Source organism: Arachis hypogaea, chromosome 13, assembly GCF_003086295.3.
Source record: "Arachis hypogaea cultivar Tifrunner chromosome 13, arahy.Tifrunner.gnm2.J5K5, whole genome shotgun sequence".
Taxonomy (NCBI): domain Eukaryota; kingdom Viridiplantae; phylum Streptophyta; class Magnoliopsida; order Fabales; family Fabaceae; genus Arachis; species Arachis hypogaea.
In genome coordinates, this window is record NC_092048.1 from 36,372,324 (window position 1) to 36,384,027 (window position 11,704).

General features: G+C 29.3%; 1 protein-coding gene across 1 annotated transcript; it reads right to left on the reverse strand.

The window, feature by feature from the left end:
• Window positions 1-1,762: 1,762 nt before the first annotated feature.
• LOC112738088 (auxin-responsive protein IAA27) lies at window positions 1,763-3,997 on the reverse strand. The gene is made up of 5 exons (XM_025788377.2): window positions 3,489-3,997; window positions 3,007-3,233; window positions 2,513-2,654; window positions 2,324-2,385; window positions 1,763-2,141 (listed from the first exon to the last, which is right to left on the reverse strand). Exons 1-5 carry the CDS (start codon window positions 3,806-3,808, stop codon window positions 2,104-2,106), a joined length of 789 nt encoding a protein of 262 aa, XP_025644162.1. The 5' UTR covers window positions 3,809-3,997; the 3' UTR covers window positions 1,763-2,103.
• Window positions 3,998-11,704: the final 7,707 nt, after the last annotated feature.

Consider the following 11,704-nt stretch of genomic DNA (forward strand, 5'->3'; position numbering starts at 1 on the left):
TTATTATTTTATTATTTATCTATTATGCTTATTAACAATTAAAAATAAAAATAATAATAAAATAAATTTTTCATTAATCTTTGACTTCCATAAATATTTTGGTAATACAAATTAATGTGGTTTTTTATTGCTTGATCTGTTACATAGGTAGCGTTTGTTTTCGGGAGCAGGACACGGAAACATGGACAATACTTGTTTAAAAAGTGTTTGGAAGCAGAGACATGGACATTGGACATATTGTCTCCGAGACAGTTTTTTATACTTTTGTGTCCACTCTTTCACGAAGGACAATGATGGACATGTGATTTGGAAGAGTGGACACGGACAATTTTATAAATTTTGTTTTCCTTTTTTACACTATTACCCTTTCTTATTTTTCCTATTGGGTTGTTTAGAGATACTTTTTTTTCTTCTATCTCTTTCTTTTCCAGGTACTCTCTCTTTTCTGTAGAATTTTTTATTGGGATAGATAATTCTTTTCTTTTTATCGTTTTACTTCAATATCATTTTAACCTTATATTATATTATTTGATTTGTAATAAAAATAATAACAAAAATAATTAATCTTAAAACTTTTGAAAAATAAATATTAGCAAAAGTAAAACTAATCTTTTAAAATGCTAAAAAATAATTTATAAATTGTAATTGATTTTATATAATTTAAAGAAAAATCAATTTTTTATAAAGAAAAATCAGTTTTTAGATAAAAAAAATTAGTTTTTTTAAAATAAAAATAGATTTTTATATGCAAAAACTAATTATTTTTTTTATGTAAAAATAGATTTTTTTAAATTAATTTTTTATTTAAAATTAATTTGGCTTATTAACTTAAACAAAATTTTTTATTAATCAAACTCAAATTTATTTTTTGTTAATCTTAACCATATGTATTCTTACATATTAATAATAAATTTTTAAATAAAATAATTATATTTATAAATTTTATTTTAATATAAATACTAATATATTTTTTTATTAAAATTTTTTGCCTCTTCAAATATTTTTTTCAAGTTCCGTCTGTACTCCTACGTACTCTCATTTTTTATTAAATTAATTTGTATTGATGTAGAAAATTTGGAATCACAGAGCTATTTTAGTCATTTCATATAATATTTTAGTCTTATCCATGTGTATCCAAACATAATACTAGACATTACATTAGTGTCTTGTCCATTGTATCCAAACACAATACACAAAAGATAATTTTTAATGTCTCCGTCCTATTGTCTCTGTTTCAGTGTCATGTTCTGTCCTGTCTCTAAAAACAAAAAATTAGGAAAATCGATTGAAAATATAACCAAGTTACATCTATAAAAATTAGGAAAATCGTGATGATGGGTAATTTAATCTATTGGAAGTACAACCAAAACCAAGTGGGAATTAAGTAAAACGCTTCAAAGGCAGCATCTTTGCGGGAAAAAGAGAGAAAATAAAGAGAAAAGAATCTTCGATAAACCTTAACAAGACACAGAGACGTGGATAACAAATAACATGAATGTAACTATATAAGTGATGAACAAATGAAAGCTCAACTGTCATGAAAAATGTTGCAACTGTGTATTAACCTCCTTTTTTTTTATTATTTGGTGCACTTACTACTTTTAATATCAAACGTCATTTATCTTTCTTATAACTAACAGAAAATATCTTTTATACTCTAAAAAGGTGCATTAAAAAAATACTAAACGTCATTTCTCATTTTTATAACTAACAAACATTTCTTCTGGAAATTTCTGTAAGATATTCCATGCGTATATCACCGTGGATTAATTTCTCTTTCATTCTTATATAACAGGGAATGATTACAAACAGCCTATGACAAACAAAATTTTCACTTACATTAACTGGTAGGGAGACACAAATGTTACTAGAGTAATACAAAATTTACATGCCTTAATAACTGATTAAAGACAAGGGCAACAAACCTAAGAAACCTTAAAACGACGTCTATAACAGAGACCTAACATAATTCCATCAATATATATGGTGCCAGCTTAAAAAAGTTCACGACACTCCAATGTCAAAGTAGAATTTTACATAAGCAAGAACAAGAAAGGGTATCATATAATATCATATGCTTCTTTTTGTATCAATAACATTGTGCTAATTGCGACTTCTGCACTTTTCCATGGCTCTAGGTGCTGCAAGAATCAGAATATAGACAAGTGTGACAATTTAATTAGTACACTATGCAACGCATTTAAGTTAGTGGAATGCAACAGTCTTATACATTAAAACCATTATTCTATATTCCAATTTGGATAGTGTTGATGAGTTTTCACAAACGAAGGAAAGTAGAGATTGCAAAAGAATTTGGCCCTACCTAACCCAATTGCTTCGGAACTCTTCATTATCCTCAACCTCTTGCAAGAGTCAGTGAACATCCTGAAGCAAGCAACAACGATGAGATAATTCCTTTAGGAAATAATCACCAATATCATGTCTAAAAACTACGAGGGTGTGACTGTAACTGACATTCTCCTAAAAATCAAAGCAGAAAAGATGAACTTACTCCCAAGGAACATCACCAACTAGCATCCAATCACCATCCTTGTCTTCATAGGTGAGCACGTATTCCGAGCCGTGGAGGAGATCCCTCAATTTGCTTTCGCTTGAATTATCTCGGCTAGAAACCCCATGAGAGCCGCATTGACCTGAACTTGTTAATAAAACATCATTAGAAGCTGTAACAAAAATGAAGATGGCAGTTACATAATTCAAATACAATTAACCATATAAGGAACCTCCCCAGTAGAGAATTATTAAAAAGTAATCATAGCACTCTTAGTGAAGCCAACTAGCTTGATCCTTTGTAATGAAAATATTAGTGTACTTAGGCGATATTACACTTACACACGACTTAATTCCCTTCATTTATACAAGTATACACTAACCTTGTATACAAATTCAATCCTCAAGCAGACTAATTTACCGAAATACTTATGATCTTAATTCTGTAATGATAAACATAAGAAAAGGAGTGATAGTGTGTAGAGAAGAACTCACCGAGAGTAAAACAACTAAACATCTTTTCGAGTGCTGAAGAGAGGTCCCTATAGGAAGCATAATTGTTGAGATCCATTTTCCTCAAGTATGGGGCGCCATCCATGCTGACTTTGACATAAAGGCAACCAGGCTTGGGTTCTGCATCAGCTTCATTCTTTTGAGGAGGCTGAGTTGCCATTGAGTTCTTCCTGAATGAACGGATTGGTGGCCATCCAACAACTTGTGCCCTGATTCACATACATAACAATAATAATCAATCAATTATATCATTATCATTATGATATGTGTTGTAATTGCAAGTTCAAAACAGCATAGTTAGCTAATAAATTGTTGACCACAGCAAGAAAAATGAACATAGGAGGGTTTCAACTTTCAAGTTTCAAGTTTTCAACCAACTAACTAATTTGTAAACTTTTCCAAGCATGCCAAATTAGTAAAACATGAAAGGGGCAAATAAAATAGAGAAGAGGGCAGGATAGTACTTTGCAGCAGGAGCAGGAATAGGCTTTGAAGGTTGTGGAAGTGGAAGAGGGTCATTGTTGGTATTGTCAGAGGGAGGAGAGAACAAGGAAGCATCTTTACCCAAAGCCAAGTCAGATCCAGCGTTTCCATTCCCAGAAAGAACCCACTTGCCATCAATGGCGTCCGAGAAACCCCTCTTTGCCCCCAAACTAGTACTCTTCACCGGTGACTCTGACCCTGGCAACCCAAGCCTCAACTCAGTTGCTTTCAGGTTCAACCCAATGCTTTCTTCCATTTCACCAACCTCTCCCAACCCTACATACCCCTTTTCTGCAGACATCAACCCAACTCTTCTCTTTTGTTCGTAGCAGCGAGATTCTAAGACAAACTTTTTGTGCTTGTGTGTAGAGAGAGCTTTGGAGTTCTTTCTCTCTCTGTTTTGTACGTAAAACTCACTGCACTCTGTTTGGTTTATTTATGTATGTGTTTCCGCTGTTGAGTGTAAACAGTAAACTACAATAACTACGACTAGTATTTTTAAAGAGTTATGCTACTTATACATTAAAATTAGTTATTGGTATAAAATATATGTTAAAATATAAATAAATATTAAAAATAAATTAAATTACATATATATTTATACATAAATATATTAGTAATTAATTTTAGTATATAAATAATATTTTTAATTTTTAAAATAGAATTGTAAAAGAATAAATTGAGAACACCATTATCATTATTATTATTATTATTATTATTATTATTATTATGAGGATGTGGTTTACAAAAGAGAATAAGGAACTGTTTCTGCTTTTTACTTTTTCTTTTTTATAAATATAAAAATTCTTTGTTCTAAACTCTGTTCTTTTTTGTGTTTTTTTAAGGTTTAGTTAATATATGCTTTTAAAACATAAGTTAAGCTTACTATTAGTTTATAATAAATTTTTTTATTAATAACTTTAACATACATGTGTCATAGTTAAACTTTTTTTTCATTAGATTTGAATGAATCTTTTTGTGGCCAATCACTCCGACAACCCACAGAAAGTACCCGGCATACTTACTTTATTTTATTTTTTAACAATTAATGCCAATAATCCATTCATTAAGATGAATTTGCTTGGTCTAGGGCTTCATATTTTGCGCCAATGCACTAAATAAATTAACAAGAAAAAACACATAGTTTTGCTTGTTAATTTATTATAAACCGTTCAACACTCGATCAGAATTTTGCTTGTATAATATACGTGGTGGCTGACTCTGATAATAATTAAATAAAATAAAAATATTTGCAAGGAAATAAAAATTAGTCTAAATTAGCTTAAAATTATTTTATTTTATTTTTATTAATTATTTTTAAAATAAATACATAATATTAAATATAATAAATATATAATTTTAGATATTATATGCATATAATTATAAATATTAAATTAAATAAGATAATCTTAAATTATTATCTCTTTATGATTTAGTATGAATAAAATAACTTGTCAAAAAATAATTAATGCAACACATAACTATTAACTTTGTTATGAATTTAAGAATATGTTATTATAGTTATAGAATAAAATAGACAGAATAATAAATTTGGAAAACAAATATGATGTGTGTTTAGATTAAAGTTTATAAATGCGAGTTTGTATTAAATTGATTTTACAAATTTGATTTTAATAAAAAGTGAATTAGTGCTAACGTGATTTATATTTAATAATTTTGTATTAAAATTTATTTGAAAAAGTATAGGTAGACAATAAAAATACTAAACAATGTGAACAATGGATATATCATATGTTCAGTTTACTAGGTGTGCGGATGGTTATTCTAATATTAAAATTTAGGTAGGTAATTTGAGGATGTAGTGTATTTTTACTTTATTGAGCCAATTTTAGAGTTTATTGTTCACATTGTTTACAAAAATTATTGTTTATTTAGCAAAATCCAATGGATTATAATAAAATGAAGAGGTAAATATCAAATAGGTGTCCAAAAGAATTTGGTGTTTGACAAAATAGTACCTGACTTGTTATTGACAAAATAGTCTTGAAAAGATTTTAAAATTTAACAAAATCATCCAGATGTAAAAGGATGACATCACCAATTCACCATAGATAAAAAACGTTGATGTGAAAAAAAATATTGAAAAAATATTTGTTTGTAAAGTATAACTATAAAAAAAATTTAAGAATTCTGATAATTATTCTTGATGTTCTCTTATTACAAATGAGATTAAATAATAAAATTGATAAAAAAATAATTTTTTTAATTAAGTTTTTAATCTAACAATTGAAAACAAAAGTTATAATTTGTTGCTTTTGATGAATGAGAGTTAAAACTCAATCATATTTACGTTAAGAGAAAATAAAATAGCCAAATAAAAAAAAGTTGACAATAAAAAAGATTGGACGTGCTTTTTGGAGATGGAAGGAGAGGAGAATGGGGGTGAAAACTGGAAAGAGGGAGCAAGGAATCGTAGAAAATGATGGAACGAAGTGTCTCGCTAAAAAAGCCAAAAAATTAATTCATGTGGCTCATAAAAGAAAATCAGTGTCCATAACACAACACGAGCTCAAGAATCCAGATTTTCTTGGCTTATATGTTGTTCTCTCTGCTTTCCTGGATTCTCGAGCAAATAAAAAAAAAGCTACACTTCAATTGGAGACAGCAAGATCCAACACAATCACCCTAACAATTTGGATTTTGGAATTACTAACCACCCAGAGCATGGGCTGGAGCTGAAGTCACTCCTATTTCTTTTTCCAAACATGTTAAGATAAATACTAAAATTAATTAATATAGAATATATATTAAAATATAAAATTTATATTAAAAATAAATTAAATTATATATATAATAATTAATTTAGTAGTTAATTTTTAATATAAATATAGTATTTTTATTTTTTTAATCAATAATATTCAATTCGAGTTTTACTTATTAAAAGTTTATAGTAAAAAATGTGTTGAAAGGAACATGTTTCTTGTAAAATCTCAAGTATTTGAATATAAATGTCTCAAATAATTGGATGTTTAAATTGGTTGAATAATTTCTTTTTTTTTTACAGAACTTTAAAGTGAATAATAATTTGTTTCGGAAAAAGTAGGAAGTGAGTTCTTTAAAAACTTATTTATTATTAGAGTGAATAAATAAATCAACAATTTTGGGATTTTACTTTTGTTACCATTTTACAAAAAAAAATAATTAATCTAATTAATATATTACTCTTTTAAATCTGAACCATTAATTAAAATATCATAATAAAAGTTTAAAATTTATTTAATTAATAAAGAGTATATTGATATAAAATATAATAAATAATTAAAATTTATTTAATTTACAATGAGGATAATATTTTTTAGAGTAATTACCTAAATAAGTTCTTAAGAATTTTAAAAGCAGTCATTTTAGTCCCCAATAAAAATTAATACATAAAAACATCTTTAAGGTTTTACTCCGGTAGACAAATCAGTTTCTAGTCTATTTTTCGGCAGAGTAATTACCCAAATCAGTTCCCAAGGATTTTAAAAGCGGACATTTTAGTCGATTTTTTTATTTTTATAAATTAAATAAATGTAATAATTACCGAAATAAATAATTTAAAAAATATTTACCGAAATAAATACTCTTCTCATATCTCGTTTTCAGTGTAAACGAGATATATGTATATATAAATAATTAAATATAATTTTTAAAAATAATAAAAAATATTAATAATTTAAATTGGACTAAACTCTTACAAATAGAATGTTTCAAATAATAAAAAAGATTGACGATTTTAAATAATACGGAAGATAAACAGTGCATTTTAAATAATTGAGAAGATGGACTATCTATTTAAAATAACTAAATAAACACACTAACACGTTTACTTTTTCTAACACTTGAATAAGTGAAAGCATATATAAGTGTATCATTAAACTGTCTACTATTAATACGATTATCTTTTTTCTAACTACCCATTATTAATACTATTGTTTAATCCATTCAATTAAAACTTTAAAATTCTAATGATAATAATTAATAAATTAAACATACATTCCTATGTTTATAAAAACTTTTTTTATATTTTTATCTCTTTTTCAATAATATTTTTTGTACAAAAATAATTCAAAATAATTAAAATTAATATTTGCATTATTGTTTGTGTCCATTTTTTATATATTATTATAATATAAAAATATTTTGTTTAATCTTTTCTTATTTTAAAAACAATTTGAAAGTAGTTGAGCAGAATTAACGGTAGAATAGAAGTGGGGGATACGAAAATGGAGGACGCGGTTGAGAATAGAATGCAACTTCCAAGGATGAATAAAGGGTTAATGTATTATTTTAAATGAATAGTTCATCTTTTTTATTATTTAAAATATACTGTCTGTCTTTTTTACTGTTTAAAATTGTCCATGTTTCCAATTATTTGAAATGTTCCATTTTTAAGAATTTGGTCCAATTTAAATTATTAATATTTTTTATTATTTTCAAAAATTATATATATATATATATATATATATATATATTGTTTACAGTGTAAACGAGATAAGAGAGGAATATTTATTTTGGTAAATATTTTTTAAATTATTTATTTCAGTAATTATTATAATTATTTTATTTATTAAAATAAAAACTCACATTTTAGTCCCCAAAAAAAATTAATACACATATCAATCTCCAATATTTTTCTTTGTCAGACATAATAGTCTCTGTCTATTTTTCGACGTAAACAAATATTATTTTCTCTATGTATTTGTTTTTATTTTTAATTATATATACTTTCTCAAATTAATATTTTTGTTAATTTTACACAATTATTAAAATGAATATTAAATTTTTTGAATAAATATAAATTTAAAACTAAAAAGTATTTTTATTAATCCTAATATATTTTTTTGCCCATAATTATATCAAATTTATTAATATTTTTTAAATAAATACTTACACAATATATATATATATATATATAAACTAATTAATTATTGAGTTATTGAACTATAAAATAAATAGTAAATTTAATATACAAATAAAATAAAAAATTATAGGTTTAATTACTCTGTTAATCCCTATAGTTTCGCAAAATTTTCAATTAAATCCCTATACTTTTTTTCCTTTTAATTAGTTTCCTACACCAAATTTTTTTTAATTGGGTCCATATACTTTTTTTTCTTTTAATTGAGTCCTACACCAATTTTTTTTTTAATTGGGTCCCTATACAATTAAACCAATTACTAGCAAGAAGGACCTAATTGAAAAAAAATTGGTGCAGGGACCCAATTAAAAAGAAAAAAAGTATAGGGACCTAATTGAAAATTTTGCGAAATTATAGGGATCAATAGAGTAATTAAACCAAAATTATATATATTGTCACTCAATAATAATAATAATAATAATAATAATAATAATAATAATAATAATAATAATAATAATAATAATAATAATGTTCAATAAAGTTAATAGAGATTATTCTCCAAGAAACTCAAAATTAAATCCATTTGATATTTTGGGCAATTTACATAAATAAATCAAATTGATTTCTAATTTACGCAATTGCAACTTTCTGAAACAGGTTACATCTTTCTGCTTTTTTTAATCTATGTAAATCGCTACAGGGTGTAAATGTTTATAATATGCACGTAATCCACTACAGGGTATAGCAGATTACCTTGAAATGTATACAAAGCAGAAACCACTACAGGATATCGCGATTTCTGAAGGATCTAGATCATGCATAAACTGCTATAGGGTCTAACAGTTTATGTGAAAACAGTGGCTACCCTAATCCACTAGAAGGTGTCACGGTTTATGTGGAGCTTGGCTATAAAACCACAATAGCCAGCAATAAATTCTTCATTTGGTAGAAAGGAAAAACTTTTGTTTTGAGAGAGAAAGTTGTGGTTTGAGAGAGGGAGAGAGGAGGAGGCTGCGAGAGAGTTTGAAAAATTTGGAGAGGTCATATTCGAGTGGGACCATGGCGGACAAAAATCGGTTGTATCGACTTAACGGCGTTGCTCACGTTGCCGAAGGCATCAATGAAAAGGTTAGTTTATTTTCTTTTAAGTATTAGAATTTAGAATATAAAATCTAGTATTTAGGGTATATGAATTAGAATATGGAATTTAAGATTTATAGTTTAGTATTTATAATTTAAGATTTAAAATTTGAAATTTAAGATTTAAAATTCAAAATTTAGACTAAAAAAATAAAAAATTGCAGATTTCTCACTGATTTCAAGCACTTTATAGAGGATGATTGACCAGTTTGGGAGTGGTTTTAAGAGTTATTCGGCGAGCTGCCGCCGCTGACTAAGGTCAAGTAGATGACAGTTCATTTTACATGGTTCCATGAGAGGGTTCAAGTGCTACTAGCTGATACGAGTGATGATACTATTCGCATATATGCACATGCATACATCATGATGCTGCTATCTACCCAGTTGTTTGGTGACAAGAGTGCGAATCGGGTTCACCTTCGGTGGTTGCCATTTGTAGTGAAGCTTGATGAGATGGACTGTTATAGCTCCGGTTCAGCTGCATTGGCATGGTTGTATAGATGCTTGTGTCAGGTGACCAACAAAAATGTCACCAAGTTGGCTAGTCCTCTTCAGCTACTACAGTCATGGATCTTCTGGTGGTTCCCCACGTTGAGGCCGCATGGGTTTGACGATTTTACTTTTTCATTAGCGTTCAGGTATCGTTTAATGCACAGAGCGTATCATCTATTTGTGTCAAGTTATTAACCTTTTAGATCCCATATTAAATTTTGATTTTACATTATTATCCATTAGGTGGACGACTTATTTACCAACATCTGATGCCAAGGAGCAATGACTTATTTAGCTTCGCCTTACATTAGACCGATTGAGTGGTTGAGATGTAAGTTATTTGTGTGTGGTTGGATGTTTCATTATTAGATCACCGGCCTCTCTATATATAGTGTTCTAACCATAGATTCTGTTGTCCTTTTCAGTTTGTGTGGGAGACTTATGCTGCGCTTGACGTACTTGTCGTGGTTCATCCAGAGATACTTATTGAGGAGCACTGTAGGTTATGGTGGGTGGTTACCAGCTTGATGTATTTTGCTATGATTGAGTGGCATCAAGTTAATAGGGTGGTCCCACATCTCGGTGATGTACAACATGTACCTGAGCCAGCCCTGAATATAGACGGGCTTCATGCGAAGAATGGTAGGGGTGGAGATAGGTGGTTCCCCTCTTATTTTCAAACATGGCATCTGCATTGGATCAACAGAGTTGATTCCGTCCTGAGTATCCAAAGAGTTGCTGACCCAGGTCCATCTGCAGAGTACTTAGACTTGTGGCACCGAGTGGTGCACAGGATTCTGTCACCGGATGCCGTATTCAATGATCCTAAGCCAGTCGAAATTCTGGTCGATGCCTTTCACAGAGGATTCTCGCAGGCGCCTGCTAGGATGCAAGTGCTGGACGTGCCTAATAACAGGCATGTGGAGTGGCGACGACGCATTGGTACACAGGCTACTGATCGGGAGTGGCGCTGAAACTGAGGGAGAAATTAGCTGCAACATGATGAATGCAGAATGCTCGATATGCATGAGAAGGTACCCAACCACTATTAGGTGCCTTCAATGCAGTCTTGATGCCATTTTGCCTGTCAGAGATCACCAGAATACCCTCTTATGGAGTCACATATTGTCGCAAGTTGGTAAGAAAAAAAAGACCAGGACTCTGCATTCTTCCCTTCCACAAGTGCAAACGCAATGGGCAAGATATTCGAGTTTTCATCTTGCGCGCTAGCCAGAAGCAAAGTACGTCCAGACTTGCCATACAAGTGAGTACCATCAATGTTGACCAATAGCTTGCAATGTTGAAATGCTTCAACACTAGGAGGAAATGTCCAGAAAATACTACGAAAATATACGGTAGATGGATCAACCTGATCAACAACTCTAACCGGAGAAGCCTCCAACAATGTAATGGTTCTTTCCATGGTGGACTGCACACCAAGTATCCAACGGGGCAACTCGCTATAAGACTCTTCCCAATCTCCACAGATATATGTTATTGCCTTCTGCTTTGCCAGTCAAACCTTCCTGTAAGTAGGTCTGAATCCATAGATTTCTTTTGTAGCTTGCCATAACACCTTTATCGTAACTGCAGCATCGGCTCTAACCAATGGAAAGATCCTTGCACAAATGACATGATAATCAAGCTGTCAATGATCAGTTGAAATCGATGTAGCCAACCAAGTGTGAGGTCCGTTGTACCTTC